The 24,948-nt window shown below is 41.3% G+C and overlaps 1 protein-coding gene across 6 annotated transcripts in view; it reads left to right on the top strand.

Annotated features, from left to right (window-relative positions):
- Window positions 1-24,948, top strand: part of ULK4 (unc-51 like kinase 4) — a 593,349-nt gene that overhangs the window by 348,875 nt on the left and 219,526 nt on the right. For all 6 annotated transcript variants that reach the window (XM_049099948.1, XM_049099952.1, XM_049099949.1 and 3 more), the window contains one exon: window positions 8,406-8,511. In XM_049099948.1, the coding sequence (XP_048955905.1) occupies window positions 8,406-8,511 (106 nt within the window). The remainder of the gene's footprint in view (window positions 1-8,405; window positions 8,512-24,948) is intronic.

Here is a 24,948-nt window from a genome sequence, read left to right as displayed (position 1 = left end):
CTTCTAGGTTCCAAAAATGTAAATGGCTACGTTCTTCCTTGGTCATGCTGGCCAATCTTCTGACTCCTTTGGAATCTCCTTATTTTTCTTGTGTTCCCAGCACATGCCCTGCTGTCTGCTCAGTATCTGTTTTTTTGATCCCTTCTTCCAAACCTTTTTCCAATACAAGACCCCTTTACCCTGCCCATAATTGTCCAGCATGACCCATATTAATACTTTTATACTTGTACTCAGTTTATGCTTGTATTAGAGTATCTTCAATTCCAGTTAATATTTTGGGTCTTTGCTGAAATTTTTTTATTATCTAGGAGATGAAAAATTTCTCAGGTGATTTTTATCCCATTACGACCAATTTATTCCCCAAGATGGTATACTTTCTATCATTGTGTGGCCAAAAATGAGTGTATTGAATATTCCAAATGATTATACAAATATTATACAAATATGATTGTTGTTATCTAAGTAGAGTCTAAGAAAAGGAAAGCTGATTGCCCTCGGTTATAGAGATTGAGAACAGAACTGTGATCATACATAAAATACCAAGTGTACCAAATTCCAGGGTGAGTGACAAAGGTCTAGGCTGCCTTATGCTGCTGGTTTGTAAATATCCAATGTATGTATTTGCAGTTCCCTGACGTCTGATTTGTTACCTGCTCAGAATAATTTATTGGAAAACGGTGTTCCTTTAAAATTTCAACTCAGGTAGTGAGATGGCTAGGCCTTCATTGCCACCTTAGAGACAGCCCTGTGCAACAAAAGCTAGTTGAAATATCCAGTGTGATCCAGACATTGTGTGCTTTTGGAGTGTGGGAGGTCAGTAGGTATTATGTTGAGGCATTCCTATGTCCTCAGAAATAGCCCACCTACCACTAGCAGAGAGATGTTAAAGGCAACTGAATCCATAGCTCCTGGGAACAGTGCCTATATTATTACTCCAGTGTTTGCAACCAGTTTGCAACCGTATATATATGTCATGCTGTATACACACACACACACACACACACACACACACACACACATATATATATATATATAAGTAAAAAAGTAAAAAATAAAAATCAGTTTTTAAAGTTGCCTACTTGACTCTGCATTCCCTGATGTGATTTTTAGAACTGTGAGGACAAAGTTAGGTGATGGGGAAGGAAGAGGCACTTCTGAGTTGAAGTCCTGGTCTACTCCTCATATTCTCTAATGGGGCCTCAATTTCCTTACCTTTAAAATCAAGAGATTGAACTCGAAAGTTCTCTAAGATTCTTCCAAAGTCTGTTAGTATGATTCTTGCTTCACTTAGCTTAGCCTACTGGTTTGAGGCAGGCCAAGGGTTCTTACTTTCCTCAGGCTGGTTTCCTTTCTGCTTTACTACGCTGTTTATGTGCACTGAACACCTGGGTTCAAATAAACTTGCCAATCACCACTGTCTTTCTCCTGCAGACTTTGCTGGTACTCCTTTGAGACAGGAGTCGTGATTACTAATACTTGGTAAACTCCCAGTGTGGGCACATTGCAAACTGCCATTGCAGAAGACAGCTGTTAATTGAAAACTGTCTTGTGATAATTGAATGTATTGATATTATCATTCACCCTATGTAATATTTTCTTTCTTTAAGATGGGACACTTCTTTATATTCGTGAGCAGTCATTTTTAATGGAGGAGTGCCATTAAAATTGTGTCAGCATCAGGGCACCTCGGTGGCTCAGTCAATTAGGCATCTTGCCTTTTGCTCAGGTCATGGTCTCGGGGTTCTGGGATTTAGCCCTGCATCGGGCTCCCTGCTCAGCAGGGAGTCTGCTTCTCCCTCTGCTCCTCTCTCATCTCGTGCTCTTTATCTCTCAATAAATAAAAAAATCTTATAAAAATTGTGTCAACACCTTTCAGAATTTTTGGAGTATGTATTTTCCATGCTGATGCAAGTGCTTCATGAGTTCTTGACAACTATTTCACATGGGAGAGATTTTATGTATTTTATTTAAAGTAGGAAGGTCTGAATTTATCATTTATTGCAAATATTCAAAAGTAAGTATGTACCTATTAAACTTCTTGAGGAAGATGATTTTTGTTGCTCAAGAAATATTTATCAATTATTTAATTGAAGGCAATTTCTATTCAGTGACAAGTTAATTCCCTGACGGAGAATCCCATGAGCTACCTGTCCCTTCCCCAGCTGTATTCCCCTGAGCAACTCTGAGCCAGTTTGTTTTCCCGTTAATTTACCAGAGGCCTCCACCTACCAGGCACTGCACCTAGCACTGGGGACATGATTAAAAATCTCAGTCCTGCCCTCCAAGGGCTCGGTGTTAGGCAAGGACTGGATGAGCCACCAGTCATGCAGTAGGCTGTGATGAAGTCAGGCACAGGAAGGTGACGATGGCACTTTCCAACAAGAAGGGCAGCCATCCCCACAGCTCCTGGCTTCAGCAAACAACATCTAGCCTGAATTTTTTTAAGAGTGAAAATTGGTTTGTCAAGGCTTTATTTTTGTAACATTTTACAATTATCTATTATTTTGTCAGTGCTAGGGATGTGACAGGGGGCGGAAGGAGTTGTGTGTCTGGAGGCATGCTTGTATTTTCTTATCCCCCCCCCCCCCACTTCGGGCCTGGGTTAGCTCAGTTGGGGCATTGTGGGGCAGTTGGGCCTGTCAACACCCCCGGCGGGCAAATGACGGGCACAGTCTCCCCCTGGGGACACGGGTCCCTGCTGCTTCCCTCCATCCCCATTGCCCGGGCTCTCCTGCTTGAGCAGCATTGGCTCTGACCCAGTGTCCCTGCCTTGAGGCGTAGAGTCTTAACAGGAGCCCAGAGGATAGAAGTTTCCTCTAGAAGCTTTTAAATAATGTGAAAGAGCAGGAGGGCTGAGCAAGCCAAGTGATCACAGTTAACCTGCCAGGAGGGTATCCACAGCACTCTGCCACTGGGGTTGAGTGAGGACTGGAATTCTCAAGCTGAGCTCAGTATACTGATTGGCAAGTGGTACCATTTGGTCCCACAGCCTCCCTTCTGTGCCAGCTGGAATGTATTGCTAATAGGAACTTGTATTTGCTGCTGCTAGAGGGCCTCTATAATAATCTGTCAGTCAAATTAAAAAATTTAAATTCTTTTCTCTCTTATCTTTAATCAGAAATATGATGACCCAAATAAAAGAAGGGACTTAACTCAATACCTCCAGGCTTTTAGGGCCAGAGTCCCACGTCTTTGGCTACGGATGGGGAAGAGCATGCTTGAGGTTCTTCCTCAGCCTCCAGAGAGCCTGCTAAGGCCCCAGCAGCCCTGACTGCAGGGCAGAGGGGCTATTTGGCTCTTTCACAACTGCTAGAGCAAATGCCCAGTGGTAGTGACTGCAGTACCAACTTCATACCCCAAGCATTCCCCCTTCGGATGCCCAAATCCTGGCCTTGCTCCCCAGGACCCAGGAAATCCCGTGTATATATATATTTATGAGGGAAATGAGAGAAATTGATTTTAAATTTGTGCTCCTTCCAGCTTGTTCTCTTTCCTGTTTCTTACCTCCAGGAGTCAGAATTTGGCTCAATAAGTCACGAGGATATTTTGAAAATCCATGATCCAGAATCCACGATTCTTCTCTGGGATTGAGAGCACTGGAGTTACAGGCCCCTCACTAATGCCATCCCCTGGTTCTGGTGGCCTCCCCACCCTTCCAGCCTTTGAATCCCCCAGGCTCTGGACAAACTGGATGGTGGGAGGCCATGACTCTCCCCCTTGGGCTACAGTGGACTCTAGTATGCTCCTCGGGCCTGCAGGCCCCAGGTTTAGGCCCTAGGAATGGGGATGAGTCCTACCACTTGAGAAATAAGAGCCTGGTTAGCAGTGGAGCACAGGAAGTGAGAAGCAGAGACTCTACTGGGAGCTTGTGGCAGTCCCAGCCAAAGATGCCAAGCACCCTATCTTTGGCAGAGGAGAGCTTAAAGAGGGGGGTGGGGGAGAATCAAGGGGCATTTATCGCTGATGGGGTGTGGGAGGCGGGAGAGAGGCGGTAGCTCCAGGTGATTCTAGGATTTATGGCTGCTTGGTCGACAGATGGTAGAGCCCTCATTGAGATCGGAAACCAAAGAGGGATGTGTGACAGGGAAGGACAGGATGAGTTCAGTTTAGATGCTGTTGAGTTTGAGCTGTGTGTGGTACAGCCCTGTGAAAAAAAATCAATAATATGAAAAAGTGTCCTCTTCTCCAATACATTTATTTCATCTAAATGCTCCGAAGCGTCTTTTATGGGCTCCAGATGTCTTGGGATCTAGCTGTATGGGAGAAGGTATAAAAAGGAAAGTGAGTGGACACCCCACTCTGTCCTGGAGCAGCATCTTTGCACCCTGTGAGCACGTGCACAGTACACCAGCATCCTGTAGTACAACGTGCAAACACTTTTTTCCCTGAAATGTGATCTCACTGTGTGTTGAATAGGATAGGCCCGTGTTTCTTCCCAAGAGATTATAAATTTCACGTGCATAACACTGGAATGTGCTTCTGCTTTTCAGCCTCCCCTTGGATTCTAACCTCCCAGGGGACCAGTGATTGTCTTTTAATTTGCTGTCTTTGGAATTCTGACCCCACACCAAGGGCAAGAGAGTGTGACTGTGGTTCATCATTACTTTCAATTGCTAAAGGTGTTTCCTGCCTTGACTCTTGAGACCCCTGCCAATCTGTTGAGTCTGGCCATCTGAAGTCTTCTAGTGCCACTTCCGTCCTCAGATATTAGAATAAAGTATAATGCTTTGTTTACAATGAGACTGCTTTGGGAAGGCTGATCATTCTTCAGTAGTGTTTCCTTGCCTTGCCCTTGGCAGTTCAGAGCTGTCCTCTTTAAGAACTGAAGCAATTAGTTTCGAGAAGGCTGATTCTTCAGGGTCCAGTGCTCCCCTGCCTTTCATTTGCTGAAGCTGTACATTTTAATGAAGTTGTTTCATCTATGTTGCCAAACACTAGAATTTTGCTGCTTCAATTCTAATTATCTCTACTGGCAAACGCTACGTTTTATTAGAACTCTCAAGTGCTCTGTTTATTAAATGTCCATACATGATGGCATTAGGCACACAAATTAGGTCAGCCGTGCTTATTGATGGGTTATGTATAAAGGAGTTAAATACTTTCGTCATAATCCTAAAATGCAGTGGGATTGCCTTTTGTGGCTTTGTGCACCATCAGTGATGCCTTCTCTGATGAGCTCAGCTGCCTTTCTTACCCATCTGCCAGGGCTAATGCTGGTGTCTGAGCAATGGGGCTGTGGTCGGGAGCTTAAGTTACATATTTCCAGCCTTTGGAGTAATATTCTTTTCTTTCTTATAGTTGCCTACCACTTCCATCTTCCTTTGTGGGTTGTAGGTCTTACAACATTGTGGTATATATGGAGGGCTCTCACAAAGCTGGGAGATGCCAGTGGTGGTGGCCCAGAGAGGGCGGTGCTACCATAGCAGCCCCAGCTCAGTATTTCTCTGCTTCTTTCTACCCCCTAACCTGGGCCCCTTTAGATTCCCCCCACCTCACCCTGTGGGTCTTCAGGTGGTATGGGTTTACCTGGGATGCGCTGGTGGCTCTGATACTGTCTCTCCTCCCTTGTAGCCCATCACTGTGGTCACCAGGCAGTGCTGTAGGGTGATTAGGTGCATGGCTTCTGCCATCCCACGGACAGTCTCAGCTTCACTGTCGAAGTGTCGGGTGATTATTGGCAAGTGACACTTCACCTCGCTAACCTCAATATCCTTATCTGTAGATAAAGGAGAACTGTAGCCACTTCAGTGTCTCCCTGAGGATTAAATGAGATGCATTGCAGGTTACGTGCCTGGGATACAGGCCATGGCACAGAGTGCCGATCTACAAATTGTCAGCACTGCCTTGTCACTCGCCTTGGGCCCACATGGCTGCTTTACCCTCAAGGGCCAAGATCAGCACAGAGGCTGCTGGTGCCTAGGCCCCCTGACTCTGTGCCAAAGGTCCTGTTGCAAGTCCTCAGCCACTTCTTTCTCTGCTTGCACTGCTTTACTTGCATGCATTGAGACGCCAGTGGTGTGGACTCCTTTTATTCATAAGCCATGAGGATTAAAAAAAAAAAAAAAGACATCAGGACTTTATCCAGCCTTCTATTACCATCTTTTTACTCTGGAACTCAGTCCTAGCTTTCTGGGCAGAAGGGCTGCCCTAGAGGAGCATCTAATGGGGAATCCAGTGTTTAATCAGGATCATCCCTCCCCTCTGACTCTGACCTAGCATCTTTGAACCAAATTTGAGTTTCCCTTTTGTCTTTACACCAGCTTGCAGAGTGCCTGAGAACAACCATGGCCCCACATATGTACCCCCCTGTTTTCTCCCTTCCTATAATCCTTTACTCTGACTTTCAGTTACTGTGGTGTTTTCCAATGCATCATTTACCCCTATAGGCTAATAGGGTTGTGAACAGCAAGAACAAATCTTATTAAAGTTGCTAAGAGAAATGAAATAACTCAATTTGATAGAAGTTAATGGAAGTGTGTTTAACTCATTTCTATACCTTCTCAACCACTCTTTGCATGTATTTCATTCTTCCTGGGAGAAATGATGACATGGGCCACAGTAGTAGCTATGTTAGCTCCCCCCCCCCCCCCCACCTCCCCACCGCTGAGAACTACAGCATCCTCTGGAGCAGGAGCAGGGACTCCTTCTCCCCAGCACTATGGAGGAAGCATATTTATATACAAGAGAGAAGAGTACCTAAATAGAATTCTCTACTCTTTACAAAGCCTTCACTTTATATTAAAGGCCATAGTGGGGATCCCTGGGTGGCGCAGTGGTTTGGCGCCTGCCTTTGGCCCAGGGCGCGATCCTGGAGACCCGGGATCGAATCCCACGTCGGGCTCCCGGTGCATGGAGCCTGCTTCTCCCTCTGCCTGTGTCTCTGCCTCTCTCTCTCTCTGTGTGTGACTATCATAAATAAATAAAGAAAAAAATATTTTAAAAAAGGCCATAGTGTATGAATGGTTTGAAAAACCAACAACAAAAAACAATAATGTTTTTGATAATGGCTAGAAAAGAAAAGAAACCATTTCTCCCAGTCTGGCTATAGGATTATTGGTCTCTTTTTTATTTCTTGCATCAAATATCTTATCCTAGAGACCGTCAATGAATATAGTTCATTTTAATTATCAGAGCACACCTTGGCTTTATGCCCCTCTGCAAACTGAATTGTGGGGCTGGCAGAGGCCTTTATTTTGCAGGGACTCTGGAGTCCAGGAACCTGGTTGGCCAGGGTACAGTCCTGGGTTCATAGTGTTCAGGGGTAGTGAGGATTTGGATAGTTATCTTTCATACTAAAGAAAATGCCTATACCAACAAGTGGTACCCACCCTATGAGTATAAGGGAAAACTGAAGCATTGGCTTCACAAGGAGGCAAAAATATTACCACGAACATCATAGAAAAGGTGCATTTAATTGTAAGAAATGTGTATATCGGAGGAACAATGGATTTCTCGCCAATGAAACTGACCTATATTTGCTGACAGGCTAGTCTTTGAAAAAGGAACATAAGTGTTATTTTATCGAATGGGACCAAAAAAAAGTGAGGAAAAAAAACCCCAAAGATTTATTAGCTTCTCTTTTCTTGACTAGAATAGGTTTCCTATGTATCATTAGTTACTTTATCATGAGTAACATGTTGTGTCATCTTGTGCTTATTAATCACCCTTTCCTTCCAGCCAACTATATGAATAATTAGATGAAATTGATGGCAGACCATTGCTTCCATATTCATCTTCTTAAACTGGTGTCAGTGGACCATTCAGACATTAACATCTACTCTTAAGTGTGTGTTTCTAAAGAAATGTAGAAATTTTTAGGCACCAGTATTTGAAAAGCAAACCCCTTTAATATCAAGCAGACCTAGATGGTGAGACCAGTAACATCAAGTGACTGTCATTACTGGGAGGCACACATTTGGTGGCAGAGCAGCTTCAGAGCTAGATGCAAAGTTGGTGTCTCTGTAAGCTTTGGAAACCATGTGTCCATCAAGGGTCCCCTGGTCACTCTGATGCATGTCATCACTCTGTGACCTGGTAGCTTTATTTTGTAACCTCAGTTACTTTCAGGTGTGGTCTCCTAAGCTCTACCTAGTTGATTCTAGTCACTCTGACTCTTCTGTCACCCATCTAAAGCACAGAGGGCTGTGTGGTTGTCACTTAGCTTGTAGGTAGGGACTGCATGCAGTAGTACTGGTGCTCTGAATGATTCGTGCTGCCTCCCAGCTGACTTAACTCACTGATGGGGAGTGCCTTACCGCAGGAGGATCTGCTTCATTAGAGCGCAGAATGATAATCATTTAACCTTGTGCAAAGAATGAAGGGATGGAGGTCACTTGATCATTTGTCTCTATCATGATGTAATTGCAATTCTGTATAGTTATGATGAAAATTGTGATCTATTGCAGGAGCATCAGGAGAACATCCTGGGTAACACCATGCAAAGTGTGATTGCATTGCTCAACAATCTGGTTGCCTGCAAAGATTCAAATATGAAGCTGCTTTATGAACAAGGTACATGCTTCTTAGAATTCATTTTGAGTCTTGATTTTTGCCTATTTGTTATTTTCCTCATCATACATAGCAGGGACTCGGGAAGTGCTATTCAAAGTTGACAAAGTAGATATTTGAGAATCTATAAATAATATTAATGTTATCAGAAAAAATAGGAAATGTGGTGAGATTGTGGTAGTTTCTCTAAGTTCATTTATTTTCCTTTAGGGCTCAAAGTTTCCTTCCTCCTGTAGGAATGTTATAGATGAGAAACCAAGAAGTATAAGCATGGTAGTTAGGCTTATTGCTATCAATCAGAATAAAAACATATATAGTTAGTCCAAGGCATCTTGGAAAATGAGATTGGAGGAGTTGAAGATGGCATTATGTTGCATCTTATGCATACCTATAACATTAAAATTAAGAATTTTAAAGACTTTATTTTTTTAGACCAGTTTTTTCTAATTTTTTAAAAAAAGATTTTAGTTATTTATTCGTGAGAGATACAGAGAGAGAGAGGCAGAGACATAGATAGAGGGAGAAGCAGGCTCCTCACAGGGAGCCTAATGCAGGACTCGATCCCCAGACCTGGAATCACACCCTGAGCCAAAGGGAGACGATGCTCAACCACTGAGCCACCCAGGAGTCCCAGACCAGTTTTAGTTTTAAAACCACATTGAGAGGGAGAGACAGATTTCCCATGTAACCCTTGCCCCCATTTATGGCCTCTCCTTTTAATTGTCTTTTTATTCTCTATAGTTTTGTCTTTTCCAGAATGGCATAGTCAGAATACTACAGTATGTAGCTTTTTAAGACTGGTGGCTTTCACTTAGCTATATGCATTTCTGGTTCCCGCATGTCTTTTCATGTCTTGTTAGCACATTTCTTTCCAGCACTGAATAATACTCTATTTGTCTGGGTATACCACAGGTTTTTGTTTCGTTTTGTTTTGTTTTTAATCCATCCCCCAGTCGAAGGACATTTTGGTTTCTTCTAGACTTCATAGCAAGGATGTTGTCATCTAAATTAAGTCTAGATATACATGAGACCTGTTGGGGAAATTTTTGTCTGGTGTAGCTCCTTTAATTTTGGTCCTCTCAAACTCAAAGACCTGTGAACTGAGGATGCAAGTTGTCTTCTATGCCACATTTCTAGACTACAATGAGGAGACATGGAAAGAAGGACCATCATAGGAACTCTCATTTAAATGGAAAAACCAAAAGTACATAGCTGTCACTGATGCATGACAGTTCAAATTTTGGGCAGACACATTTCCTGAGTCATGTTTGTTCCACAGCGGGAAAAAAAAATCCCTTGCTTTGAGAGTAGTTCTCCCTGCAAATGCTTCTCTATGGTTCTTGCCTCTAAATTCTGGATTCTGGTTCTTTTTCTATAAGAATGGCTCATATTTGGGCAGCCTGGGTGGCTCAGTGGTTTAAGCGCCTGCCTTTGGCCCAGGGCGTGATCCTGGGGTCCTGGGATCGAGTCCCACATCGGGCTCCTGGCATGGAGCCTGCTTCTCCCTCTGCCTGTGTCTCTGCCTCTCTCTCTCTCTCGCTCTATCGTATATAAATAAATAAAATAAAAAAAAAGATATTTGTAGCTGAGTAAGATTCTAAGCCTGATTCCTATCTGTAGATGTTTGGGGTCCTACAACCTCTTTTCATTCTAAAAGCAATTACCCCTGTTCTTTTTAGTATACATCAGTGGTGCTTCTTACAATATAAGTCTAGCAAAATCTTTGTTAGTTTCTTATAAGCATTTTTTCCAGTTTTATTGAGAAATAATTGGCATAACATCACTGTATAAGTTTAAGGCATATGGCATGCTGGTCTTTTTTTGCATATATTGAGAAATGATTACCATGATAAGTTCAGCTAACATCCATCTTCTACGGATAGGATAAAAAGAAAAGAAAGAAGAAATGCAAATTTTTTTCCTTATAACACAAACTCTTAGCATTTACTCTTAACAATTTTCCTATATATCGTACAGCAGCATTAGCTATAGTCATCAGGTTGTATATTACATCCCTAGTACTTACGGGGGGGGGGGGCTTGTACCTTTTGACTATCCTCCCCCCAACCTCCACCTTTAAGTAATTGTAAATAATGCTGCAATGAACATGAGGGTACAGCTATCTTTTTCATTTAGTATTTTCATTTCCTTTGGAAATATTCCCAGAAATAGAATTGCTGAATTATATGGTAGGTCCATTTTTAATGTCTTGAGGATCCTTCATCCTATCTTCCATAGTGACTGCACCAATTTACTTTCTCACCAACAGTGTACCAGGGTCCTTTTTCTCATCCATGCCAGCATTTGTTATTCCTTGTCTTTATTGAAGGTGGCCATTCTAATAAGCATTAAGATGGTATCTCATTGTGGTTTTAATTTTCATTTTTCTAATGAGCATCTTTTCACTAACCTTTTGACCTTTTCTGTACCTTCTTTGGAGACATGTGTATTCAGGTCCTTTACTCATTTTTTTATTGGGTTACTTTTTTTGCTATTGAGTTGTATGGTTTCTTTTTATATTTTGGATATTAGCCTCTTATCAGATGTATGGTTTGAAAAAATTTTCTCTCATTTCATATGCCTTTTCACTTTCTTGATGGGTTCTTTTGCTATATAGTTTTTTAGTTTGATGTAATCCCACTTGTTTATTTTTGGTTTTGTTGCCTATGCTTTAGGTATCACATAAAAAAAGTCATAACCAAGACTCATGTCAAGAAGCTTTACTCCTATATTTTCTTGTAGGATTTTCTTGACTTCAAGTCTTAAATTTAAATATCTAATCCATTTTGAATTAATTTTCATGAGAGGTATAAAATATTGGTCCAGTTTCATTCTATCTCTCAAGTATTTTTAGCTTTCTTGTCAAATATTAATTGACTATATGTGCTTGGATTTATTTCTGAGCCCCTCATTCTTTTCCATTGATCTATTTGTCTGGGTTATTTTTGTTAGTATCATAGTGTTTTGATGACAACAGATTTATATTCATGATTGAAATCAGGAACTGTGATGCCTCCTGCTTTATTCTTCTTTCTCAGGATTTCTTTGGGTATTCAGGTTCTTTTATGGGTCCATGTAGATTTTAGGAGTGTTTTTTCTACTTCTGTAAAAAAAAAATGTCATTGGCATCTTGATAGGGATTGCATTGAATATATAGATGGCTTTTGATAGTTTTGACATTTTAACACTATTAATTCTGCCAATCCATGAAGATAGGATACCTTTCCATTTCTTCCTTTCTTCTTCAACTTCTTTTATTAATATCTTGCACTTGTCAGAGTAGAGATCTTTCACTTCCTTACTTAAATTTATTCCTAAGCGTTTTGTTGCTTTTGATGCTATTGGAATTGGGATTGACTTCTTTCTTTTTCAGAAAATTCATTGTTAATATATAGAAATGCTACTGATTTTTAAATTTTGTTTCCTACAATTTTACTGAATTTACTGATTAAATCTGACAGTTTTTCGGTTAAGTCTTTAGAGTTTCCATATATAAAATAATGTCATTTACAGATAGAGATAGTTTTATTTCTTCGTTTGCAATTCCTTTAGTATTTCTTGTAAGGCGGTTCTGACGGTAATGATCTCCTTTTTTTTTTTTTTTTTGAGAAAAGTTTATTCTTCCTTTGTTTCTGAAAGACAGATTTTTTGGATGTAGAATTCTTGATTGACAGCTATTCTCTTTGAATATTTTAAATATGCTATCCCATTCTCTCCTTGCTTAAATGTTTCTGCTTATAAATTCGTCAGTAGTCTTGTGGGGGTGCCCTTGTATGTAACTTCCTTCTTTTACTGTTCTTTATTTCTTTGTGTTTGACTTTTGACTATTAGACTGTGTCTGTGTAATTGTTCAAGTTCAAATGATTTGGTGTCCTATGGGTCTCATGCGTGTAGATATCCATTTTTCTCCCCGTTTTTCTGGACATTTTCAGCCATTGTTGCTTTAAATATACTTCCTATTCCTTTCTCTTCTTATTCTGGAACCTCCATAATGTGAATATTGTTTCTTTTCATAGTGTCCCCCATATTTCATGTAGACTTTTTCACTCTTCTGTCTCTTTTTCTTTTTGCTTCTGTGACTGTGTAATTACCTTGTCCTACACTCCATGTCACTGGTTTGTTCTTCTGTATTGCTGGGTCTACTTTGGAAACTATTGAATTCATCAGTTTGGTTATTGTATATTTCAACTCTAGGATTTCTGTTTTATTGGTTTTTGATGGCTGCTATTTCCTTGTTCAACTTCTTGTTTTGTTCATACTTTGTTTTCCTGATTCATTTACATGCCTGTGTTTTCTTGTAGTTCACTAAGCTTCCTTAAAAGGATTATTCTGAATTCTTTACCAGTATGTAGATCTCCATTTTGGCGGGGTGGGGGTTGGGGCAGCGGTTAGAACTTTATTAGTTTACTTTGGTTGTGTGCTATTTACCTGACTTTTCATGATTCTGATTTTTTTTGGTTGATATCCACACATTTGAGTAATCAAGACCCTCAAGTTTACAGCTTTGCTTTGGCAGAGATGATTCTTCACCAGTTAGCTCAGTTTGGGTTTCTGAGTGTGTCTGCTGGGTTTCTGAGTGTGTCTACCTTGAGCAGGTAGAATGGGCTATTTTGGTCTATTTTGTGGTAAGGCAGCTATTTGTCCCCTGAGGACAGTGATGGAGATGTGCTTGAATAGTTGGATAGGACTGCTGGCTCCGTTCCCTACCTGAGTTGAGGCAGTGGGATGAGCTCCATGGTTGCTTGGGTTCTCTGATTAGGTTTACTAGATGGTTAAGACTGGGTTACTTTATTCAGTAGTAGATTGGAGCTATGAATTAGCTTCCCTGTCCTGGGAGGGCAGCAGGATGGCACAGAGCATCTGTCTAACTCATTTGAGAATGTGAATTAGGTCACAGTGTATACTGAACTCCGTGGTCAGATGAGGCTTCCAGTTTGGCTCTACAGATGGGAGAAACCATAACCTGTGCTCTTTGTTGTATATTGGGTTATTGAATGGGCCATATAATTTCCTGCATGCTCTGGTTAGGTTCCCTGGTCAGATTGGCTGAAGGCTATATTCAGCAATCAGCAGGGCTCTGAATTAGATTTCTTGGGTGGGCACAGTAGGAGAAGCAGCTCTAAAGCTGGTAAAGCTTTTTGTTGTCTTAAGTGAAGCCAACTTACAGTCTGACTTCTCTGACTGAACAGAGCCACTGGATTTGCTCTGCAAACTTTTGGCTCTGCTTGCCCATCTCTTGGCTCAAGTGCCGTCAGGTTGCACAGCTTCTGGGATTTGTCACTAGCTCTTCTGGTCAGATGGGGCCAGATGATAACTCTCACGGTGGGTGGAGCTGTGTCGCCACTCCCATGCCTGAATCCCCCTGTTGTGTGTAGTACAGGGATGCTCCATACCCAGTTCTGGCATTCCTCTGGGGGTGATCAGCTCTTCCTGCTCACCTGCCTATTGGCTCAAGTGCTACTGGGCCACACTGCTTCCAGTTTTCCCCAGCCCTTCTGGTCAGATTATGTTGGAATTCACTCTGCATAGCAGCCCAGGCAGTGATTCAGCTTCTTGCTTGGGTGTGGCAAACTGGGCACTAGGGAGGCAAAACTGGTTCAAAGATCCAAATCAGATAGATCTGCACCCTGCACTGAGTCCTCTTGTCACAGTGTACCCCCAACGTGAATCTACAGATGAGAAAGCTATTCATTGAGATTATGACTTGGGCTCCCCAGGTATAAGTCCAGTCTGCCAAGATCCCTGTGCTGGATGTCATTAGCCCCTCCCCACTTCACTGTTAGACATCCAGCCTTTGAGCCCCACAGATTCCCCTTGTGATCCCTGTGGTGCAAGATGAGATTCGGGGCTCCTGCATAGCCACCCACAATGTTGGGGGGTTGCTGGCCATCCCTGTGGGTTCCCTTTTCCCTGCTGGAGGAATTGATGGCTCAGAGGGACTTTCCTTATGGCTGACTGGTGACCTGGGGGAGGGACAATGTGGCCAACACATAGCTGCTTCTCTTATCCTTCTAATGTGGTCTGTCTCAGTGTCTTCCATACAGGGGTATGCTTCAGCATCACCTCTGTGTTCTAGAATTCTCTCAATGGTGTCTGGTTCCTGAGTAGCTGTGACTTGTTTTGAGAGGAGCAAAGTCAGGAACAATCTGTATCACCACCTTGGTGATATCACTTGGTTTCCTGTAAATCTTACTGGCATTTATTCCATTAAACAAAAAGCCCACCCAGGGGGCACCTGGGTGGCTCAATGGTTGAACATCTGCCTTTGGCTCAGGTCAGGATCCTGACCTGGAATCGAGTCCTGCATCAGGCTCACCGCAGGAAGCCTGCTTCTCCCTCTGACAATGTCTCTGCCTCTCTCTGTATGTCTCTCATGAATAAATAAATAAAATGTTTTTTTTTTAAAACCCACCCATGAACCCCTTCAAAGCATTCTAACTTGGACTGAGCATTAGGATACTGTGAAGTAGTGCTTGTAGGATTCTTAGTAGCCCTATTGGCTGGCCGAGAGAGTGGGTAAGGAGTCAAGACGTCTGAAATTGAGATTAGAGAGGTTGCAGCTACGGGTTCGTGAATGCATGGAAATACATGGCTGAGGTGGGATGAAGGACAAAATGCTAGAGGACAGGAACTTAGGGAAATGAGAGATCAGGCATAGAAGGATTGTTTATGAGGTGACCCCGATGGCTACAGAGATTTTGTGTTTAATGGGCTGTTAGAGCCGGAGCACCTGAAGAAGCACAGACAGATTTACCAGGAAGCTAATGAAGCTTATGTGTCAAGGCCCTCTTTCACAGAGGGGAAATTTTACATTTATATATATATTTTTCCCTCTTGTAGTCTGTCCTCACCCCCAACCATATAAGCTTCAGTTCTCATGGTATCTGGCCCCATTCCAGGATTTGTGGAGTGAACTGAAATCACAAAAATAATTATGGCAAGAGTAGCGTTAGTTAATGGTAATAATATTAGTAATGTTTGTGTTAATATTGTGCTCAGGGAATAAGTGGAAGTGATTTAGTGGTCTGAGGGTGTTGGGAGAGAGGAAGCAGGTGGTAGAGACTGTTGATCTGAGATTTAGTGGACTATAGCCTGCTGGCTGGCAGTTTGCTTTTACAAATAAAGTTTTGTTGGAACATAGACATGTCCATTCATTTACATGCATCTTTGGCTGGTTTTGTTATATAATGACAGTGTCTATAGTTGAGATACAGACTGCGTGGCCCCTAAAGCCTGAAATATTTACCATAGTGCCATTTAAGAAAAATGTTTGCCAATCTTTGGTCTAGAAGCAGCAGTATGTAATAAGGTGACACCACCCAGATAGAAAGGGGTGGACAATTTGAGAGATTTTGCTGATGAGTCTGTGTTCCAAAGGTCACTGTGGAAGGGGTTTGGGGGTTGAGAATGGGTAGGCTGTTGCCTTTGAAAGATGATGTGCCAAATTGTCTTTCTGTCTTGATGGCAGGAGATCGTGGATGAATGATTTGGGATCATAAGCTGTTTGTGGCAGCTGAAGTAGAAATAGATAGTGGGCCTGGTGAGTCCACACAGTCGTAAGTCTGAGGAGAGGTGTCAGGTAGCAAAGATGGCAGGATGAGGAAGGGTAGTGGAATTCCCAGAGTACAGACTTTGGGAACTCCTTGCCGGCCCCTGCTAGCAGAGGATAGAAAGGAGGGGTAGGAAGGAGCTCCTGTGGCCTGCAGAAGAGTCTGCTTCCAGTCTCTGGAGAGGAGCACCAGGTCTGATTTTCTATCATTGCTCTGCTGCTTTCCAAACTGCTTGGCTACTCAATGTGTGGGTTGATTTTTCCAGGGCTGGGTGAAGACCCGATGCATGTTTGCAAACCCAGAGTGTATTAAGATTCACTGGAGTGTGGCCACATGAAGAGTCATTGGCAACCTGCCACCATACAGCTTTGAATGTACGTGGTTGCTTTGAATTTAGTGTTGGTAATCTTTATTTCAGATCAGTTCTGGCTCAGTTACTGGTTTACATATTTATTACAATTCACACAGAATTAAATTCCCTCTTCCAAACAGAGATGTTTCCAACATTGATCCTTAAAAATCATCTCCATATAAGGTAGAAGAAGAAATAATTATTCTTGCTTTCAAGTGCCTCATATTAGCACTGTATTAGGCCAGTGTCAGCTGAGTTTCATCCTCAGACTGTGCACTTACAATGGTAAGAGTGCTGTGTGGGCATGCTCCGGCTATGCTCTCTTGTATCCGTGCTCTGATGGTACAGAGCGTGTGGAACAAAATGGACATCCATGGTTCTGAGTTGAAAAATGACAAGAGTCCTCCTCCAAAGGGGAAGAACTTTTTAGAAGAACTTAACCAATCAGTTTTACTTATATATTCCTTTTTATATCCATATAAAGGTAATCTGTGAGAAACTCCACATCAGAAGTCTCAGAGCACTTACACTGAGTGTAGGATGGGGTTCTAAGTGATAAAGTGTGTGCCATGATGCAGTTGGCAGCATTTTTTTTTTCTTAGTGGTATATAATAAAAGGTTGTTTCTTCTGATCAGTGGCATCTTAGATTCAAATAAGTATGTAGCGGTACAGTGTCTGCTACTTGGTAGCCATGCCACAAAGCACACAAACTCTGGTAAGTAGAGCCACTACATATCACCAGCATGCAACTGCATTGTGTAATTCAGGGTTTTTTTGCTTAAACATTTTCATTTGTAAATGAACCATTTAGGGGAGAGAATTACAAAATAAAGTAAGACCTTTTGTTTACATTTGAAAAATATCAGAGTTATTAACATTTTAAAACTGGCTGCTAGCTTATCCCTGTGCAGTGACCTTTCAATAATGGATATTAATTCCAGCTCAGTTTTACCAGCAGAGCTGTCAGAAAGATGTATTTACATGACAGACTGCAGCAGCCAAAAAACTGTAGCACCTTGAAAGAAGCATTTAAAGAAATTATGTTTGTCTCCATTGGTTTATGGTGTGTCAGAAATCAAAATATTCATTTCTTACTAGGTTTATTATAAGACTCCCTGGATTGGTGTTTACTTAAGAAACCAGAAAATCACTGAGAGTTGTTTGGGCTTTGAAGGTGTACTTGATAGCTGTCTTATATTCTTCTACTTTTATGACTAAGATTCAAAATAATGTACAGTAGAGGTTGGCAAACATTTCCTATAGGCCCCATAGTCTTTGTCATTACTACTCAGTACTGTTAATATAGCAGGAAATCAGCCTTTGAAATCCATAAATGAGTGGACACGACCTAGTTTCGATAAAATTTTATTTCCAAAATTAGGTGGCCATCCCACTGGCCATGGTTTGCCAACCTCTGTTATACAATAACTAACCCAAAGTTTCTCAAAACTACTCTTAAATCTTTATAAGTCAACATCTATAAAATTTAGTTATTAAGAAATAACAAAAAAGAAATAACAAAAAAAAAAGAAATAACAGAAAATTGGATATAAATTAGTATGTTAAGGAAGAGCCTGCTGCCCTTATAATAGTATGAAGGTATATGAAGAAAAGTAGACATCTGTCCTAAGGGTTTAATCTAAAAATGATAATTAATAAATTTTATAGTCAGTTAGCCTTTGCTAGATAATAAACCACCCCAGAACTAAGTCACTTATAATAAGTCATTTATTTTCTCCCCACCCCGTGGGTTGGCAGCCTGGGCTGGGCTCAATTGTATGCCTGGATCCTCGAGGAGGGCTCCCTCAGGCTTCCTAACAAGGCAGCCACATTCAGGAAGAGCCTGCATGGAAGCTGCAAAGCCCCTCAGAGATCTCATGCCCCCTCCATCACATGCTGTAGGTTGAGGGAAATCACTAAGTCAGGCTGGTTTAGAAGGGAGGTTCCAGGAGCTGCAAAGAACATAGGGCCATCTCAAATCTATTTCAGTTACCTAGACATTTAGAACCACAACTTCATACAGCACCACAACCAGTGCACTAGGGGTCGGCAGACTATTCTAGAAAAGAGCTGGATGGTATCTATTTTGGCTTTGTGGCCACAGCCTCTGTGGCAGCTACTCACTTCCACTCTTAGAGCTCCAAAACAACCATAGACCGTGCATAAAGAAATGAATAGGGTGTTTCAATAAAAATTTATTTACAAAAGCAGATAATTTGATACCCCCTCCCCATCTAGTTCTTTCAGTTTTTCAACAGATACATGCATGCCAGGGATTGTTCTAGTGCAAGGAACACAGCAATGAATAAAACTGATAAATATCTCTGCCTTCCTGAAACTCATGTTCCAGTCGAGAAGATAAACAGCAAATAAATGAAGAGGTTTATGTTAGATAACATTAGATGTTACATGGTGAGGAGTACTGAGGGAAAAATAAAAGGAGGAAAGGGATGGGAAATGCCTGGATCAGTGTGGGATAGAAACTCTACTTTGGGTAGCCAAAGATGGCCTTGCTTTGAAGATGATAAAGTAAAAACGTGAAAGAAGTGAAGAAGTGAGTCCTGCAGGTGACTGGGTGTTGGTGGGCAACTGAACAAGCAAGTGCAGAACCAAAGCGGGTATGTGGTTGGCCTGTCAGAAGAATGGCAGGGAGGTGGACATGGCTGTAGTACAGGGAACACTAGCAAAGAGCAGCAGGAAAAGTCAGCAGAACTGGTTGGTCTGTTTGGGTTGCATAGGGCCGTTATTTTTGTCTAAAGCCATTGAAAGCTATAAAATCAATTGGAAACTTGTGACTAGACTGATGTTCAGTGTTGTATGGTTTTTTTTTTTTAAGATTATTTATTTCAGAGAAAGAGGGAGAGTGCATGAGCAAGCAAGCATGGGAATATAGGGGGTGGGGAAGGAGCAGAGGGAGAAGGAGAAGCAGACTCCCACTGAGCAGGGAACCTGATGGGGTTCCGGGATCATGACCTGAGCCAAAGTCAGAGGCTTCACCCACTGAACCATCCAGGCACCCCTGCAGTTCAGTTTTAATGGAGAATTAAGTAATTGGTTGGTAGACTACCTACCTACCTGCCTCCCTCAGCTAACTTGTAAAGATCAGCCCAGTGTTTTAGGTGAGGCTGATGATGATCCAGTTTAGAAAAAATCCTGCAGTGACTTAGCTCCTATCTGGGGCTGGAATCTCTTATTGGCTGTCACCTTGAGAGATTACTGTGTGAGTGGCTCTGGCATTAGAGAGCCCTTTTTTTTTTTGTACAAAGCAGCACACTCCACCTTTGAAAAATTCTAATTGTTAGGAAGATTTTCTTTATATTGAGCTGAAACTGGCTTCTCTGTAATTTCTACCCTAGTTGATTCTAGTTTCCCCTTTCAGAGCTACTCAGACAACATTGATTATTTCAGTTCCCTGCAGGGGGAATACCATACTTGGCCAAATTAAGTGTGCAGGTACAGTTTAGATGATGGTGATATCACAATTTGTTTTATAATATCTCACTGTTTAAGATGCCAGAAATACATTATGATTTTTTTTCACAGCTGTTGAGCCCTATTTATTTCTTTACTACCCTGTGTAGCTATTTATAGTAGCCCTTCTTAACGTATCTCTCAAAATGCATGGTGTTCCTTGATTTTGACATTCATTTTACTTCATCCGTTATTGAGAATTTATTCAGTTATACCAATTTATTTTAGATGGTGTTTATTTTCAGGTTCTACTGGCTGTTGTCAGATTACAAACCACCCCATAAATCAGCAAATTAAAACAAAAATCCTGTTATTTTGACTCTTGTGTCCGTAGGTTGGCTGGAGCTCACTCCAGGCTAAGCTGTGCCTTAACATGAACAGATTGCCTAAGTAGCATCAACTCTAATGGACCTGATGATACTGGGGTCTTCTACAGTTCTGGTTAGTTCTGGATGCAGTCCAGCTGGTCCGTCAAGCATTAATGGCCATGCTAGTCTTTCAGGAAACAAAGGGCCCAGTGTGACTCCCTGACTGCTGAGGCCTAATTTCCTTAGTGGCCCAAGCATTCCACCTCAGTTTTCTGAACCCCCAGCTTTCTAAATGCCCTGTTGTACCTAACAGCAGTTTCTGTGCACTTATGCTTAGGGATTCCATGATGTGGGAGGAAAAACTTAGATTTTAAGGATTGATGTGTTAAAGTTTCTCAAGATGGTTCTAAAAAATACTTTAATGTATTTAGTGAAATTTTAGTTGTTTATAGTTTTAAAAATTGAAATCAAATTCATATACCACAAAGTTCAACATTTTAAAATTCCTATTTCAGTGGTTTTAGTATGGTCACAAGTTTATACAACTATATCCACTGTCTAATTCTAGAATGTTGTCATGACTTCAAAAAAACCCCAAAACAAACTCCATGTTCCCCTTCCAGTTATTCCCATTTACTTCTTCTCCAGTCCCCAGAAACCACTGATCTATTTTCTATCTCTATGGATTTACTTATCCGGACATTTCTATAAATGGAATCCTATATATGTGGTCTTTGTGTTTGATGTCTTTCACTTAATATGTAAATGTTAATGTTTAAAAAAACACAAATAATCTAGTTTAAAGTATTGTTATCCAAAAACGTGTATATGTTTAACACTTTTATCAGTGAGAGTGACAGAACGTGAGAGACTCCTAACTCTGGGAAACAAACAAGGGGTGGTGGAAAGGGAGGTGGGTGGGGGGTTGGGGTGACTGGGTGATGGGCACTGAGGGGGGCACTTGACAGGATGGATGAGCGCTGGGTGTTATGCTATATGTTAGCAAATCGAACTCCAGTAAAAAATATATAAATATAAATAAATAAATAACACTTTCATTACATATTTGAATTTTTCTAACTTCTTACTATCTTGATATCACTAAACCTTTTGCATTAACAGATTGCCCTTATTTGCCTCAAAGAGTTTTTAAACATTTCTACATAAATCTAAAGTAAATGCCTATATGAAGAATACATTTAATTCAGTAGCTTTTCTCTGTTAGAAATTACCCTCATCTTAAATGTGCAAAATGGTATTGTAGCAGTGTAAAGAGTGCTTTCAAAAAAAGTTGAAGTTTAACTGGACATAGAATGGGCACTGCTCAAATTGACATGAAATTATTCATTAGGATAATGGTACCAAACTTACGTGAGCTATAAGGTGGATGCTAAACGGGCTTTTCTTTTTCAAAGATGCTTTGACAACCCTTTTCTGTTAAGCTAATATTTGGATAAAGGTAGACTTGTAATAAAACTTGGAGACAACAAAGATCCCAGCTTAAATCTTAGGATATATCTTTTCCTTGGACTAGAACACACTGCAGCCTCAGTTTTCAAAGATGTGTGTGGGGATGAGATAAAAGTAAGTATCTGGAGGGGTGCATGGGTGGCTTAGTCTCTGACTCTTGATTTCAGCACAGGCCATGGTTTTCAGAGTCATGGGATCAAGCCCCGAGTCAGGCTCTGTGTTCAGTGTGGAGTCTGCTTGTCCTCCCTCTGCTCCTCTTCCCACTTGCTGTCATGCTCATTCTCTCTCTAAAATAAATAAAACCTTATAAAAGGAAAAAAAAAAAACTAAGTATCTGGGAAATCTTTAACTGAGCTTGATCTGTATCGGACAGTATTTTCCTTTAGTGGAATTCTGAGGTAAGTCACAAGGTTCTCTTTCAGCTTATATTGTGACAAAGTTTATCTTTTCTTGCTTTGCCACTCATACTAACCAATAGCTTACTGTACTTAATGAATCAGAGGAAAATCCAGTATTCTCCCCTTTACCCCATTTCCTTGGTTGCCTACTTGTAAGGTGGCAGTCATATTTATCTAGGCATTCTGCAGGTGAATGAATTATAAGAGACTTTTGAAACCCCTCAGGAGAGATGCCTTAGTTAACAAAATACTCCCTGGCCAGAAAGCTATAAAATGAAATTCTTATATATAAATGTCTGTATCTGTAAATTTCCAATGATAAATTCATGTATGCAGTTAGATTGAGGTTCTAACAGAAAACAATAAAAAACACTGACCTGTGGAAGGCAGGATTTTGGAGAGTGGTTTCAGGACATAGGAGTTATTAGGCAAACTCAAGCTTGGACTGTCAAGTCTTTGCTTCTTGAGGGCATGTCTGCCTATGAGCTGTGGCCAGTCCCCTGTCTTACCATGTTATTTATATGTCCAACTCTCAGAGGGAGTACATTATTTGAGCTTTTCTTCCATGAAATGAAAAATCTAGAGATCTGAAATTCCATCATCCTATTCTGTCCTCCCAGTGGGGCCATGAAATTGGTTTTCTCGTTGATAAAGTAGAGCTTAAATCTTCTTTGCAGGGTTGGGAAGATTTAAATGAGATCATGTATGTAAAGCACTTGACAAATAATAGAGTTCCAACAAATAATAGCTATTATTATTACTACATTTTAGTGCTATGCTTGGTAAAAAACTACTTGCTAGATGAATTGCAGATTCGATTTTTTTTTTTTTTTAAGGAACTTCTGAATGTTTCTGGATAATGTAACAGGGGAAAAAAAACACTTAATTTTGTTTCTACATCCCCAAGTCCACATAAAACAGAAGCCCAACTGCATCTTCAGTGGGAAAGAAAAAAACCCTGCAAAACTTCCAGCCAAAACCTTTGAGGCATACCTGCCAAATAACATGAATTCTGTACAAAAATGAGCAGTATACACCTCATTTAGACTTTAAACAAGGTGTATATTTTCCTCAAATATGTGCCACAGCCCTGAATGATACATCTAATGAGTCTGTGACTGGCGTGACAAGATACAAGTCAGCCAGGTGGTGATGTCCCTAAAAAGATAACTGTTCCCAACCACAGGGGCATTAGGGCACCCAGGGGAAGTGGAGGGGGCTGCAGGGGAGACCACACTCATGTACCATTTCTGTCATCTCTGAACTTGCCTTCCAGCTGAAGGCAGTGACCTCAAAAAACGTGGCAAGGTGGGATGTTGGCAAGAGCTTTGTCCAGATTGACTTAGCCATGGCCACACTGGTCTCTTGAATGTTGAAGAGATGTATATGGAGGCTGCAGACTGACTCCACTCACGCTGCCCACCACACTGGCCATGGCCCTGGCCCTGGCCCTGTCCATATTTCTTCAGCAGGTACCTGTTATTTTTCAAAGCTGAGTAACCTTCAGGAAGGAACCATTCATAAAACCTGGAGGAAGGGAACTTATGTGAAAGGTAAAGAAAGGACACACATTTTCTAAGTCTGAGGGATGTAATAGACTCACTCTAGAAGAAGGACCTCAAGGAGAGATGCAGGAGCTCAGGGGGAGACGTGGAACAGAGAAAGAGATGAACAGCAAACTGGGAGAGCTTGGGAAGAAATGGAAGAAGGGAACTTTAGCCTGTTACACTGGAAATGACCTGTCAACAGACATGAAAGCCACACCAGGAGCTGCAAAAAACCGAGTCAACACAACGGAAAGTATCAGGTAGCAGGAAGTCTTCATAAGGACACAAAAGAAACCGGCGATTTAAAAATACAAGTAGAGGAAGTGGTCAATATCATGGGCAAAGGAGATAGAACATAATAAGGATGATTGGTGCTCTAAAAAGAGAGAGAGAGAGAGAGAGAGAGACCTGGGCAAATTGAACAGATAAATACTTTAAAACTATAGAAAATGCTTCATAAATAAGTAAGTGTGCAGATTAAAAAGGCATGTCATATCTTAGAAAAAATGATGCAGAGTGACCTATTCTGGTTGGTAGGATTAGCCATCAAGAACAAAGAAGAGATTATTTGTGTCTTTTTTATATGACCATCCTAATGGTGTGAAGTGATAGCTCTCATAATTTTTGACATGAATATCCCTCATGGCTAATGATGTTGAGCATTCTTTCTTGGGCTTAGTGACTGTTCTTTGGTACAATGTCTATTCGGGTTGTCTATTTTGAAATTCAGGAATTCTTTTGCTCTGAATTTTAAAATTTCATGTGCCCCTGGGGGGCTCAGTCAGTTAACCGTCCACCTTTGGCTCAGGTTGTGGTCCCTGGGTCCCGGGATGGAGTCCCACATCTGGCTTACTGCAGTGGGGAGCATGCATTTCCCTCTTCCTCTGTCCCTCTGCTCCCTGCTCATGTGTGTGTTTTCTTGTTCTCGCTCTCTCTCTGTCTCAAATACATAAAATCTTAAAAAAATTTTTTTTTTAAATTTCAAATGTTTTAATTGTGTTCCTGACTCCTAAGGATATCAGGTCTGTTTTTCATATAGCAACAGGCAGAATGATCATTTCAAGGGCAGATCTTATATTGCTCCCTACATTAACTTTATGCTGTTTGTAGGAACAAGAATGGAATCATTAACATAGCATAGAGCTCCTCTTCCATCTACTTCATCTCCAGCCACTTTTCCATCTGCTGCCTGTGTTTTGGCTTCCTTCACCCCATCTCAATTTCTGTTGTGTATCATGCTTCTTTCTACCCCACACCTTCCACCTTCCCATGTGCCATTCCACATCCTTCTTCCCTCCTTATTGCCTTCAGATCTCTGTTCAAATACCATTTTCTCAAAGAAT

Source organism: Canis lupus, chromosome 23, assembly GCF_003254725.2.
Source record: "Canis lupus dingo isolate Sandy chromosome 23, ASM325472v2, whole genome shotgun sequence".
Classification (NCBI taxonomy): Eukaryota; Metazoa; Chordata; class Mammalia; order Carnivora; family Canidae; genus Canis; species Canis lupus.
This window is presented reverse-complemented; position numbering and strand designations above follow the sequence as displayed.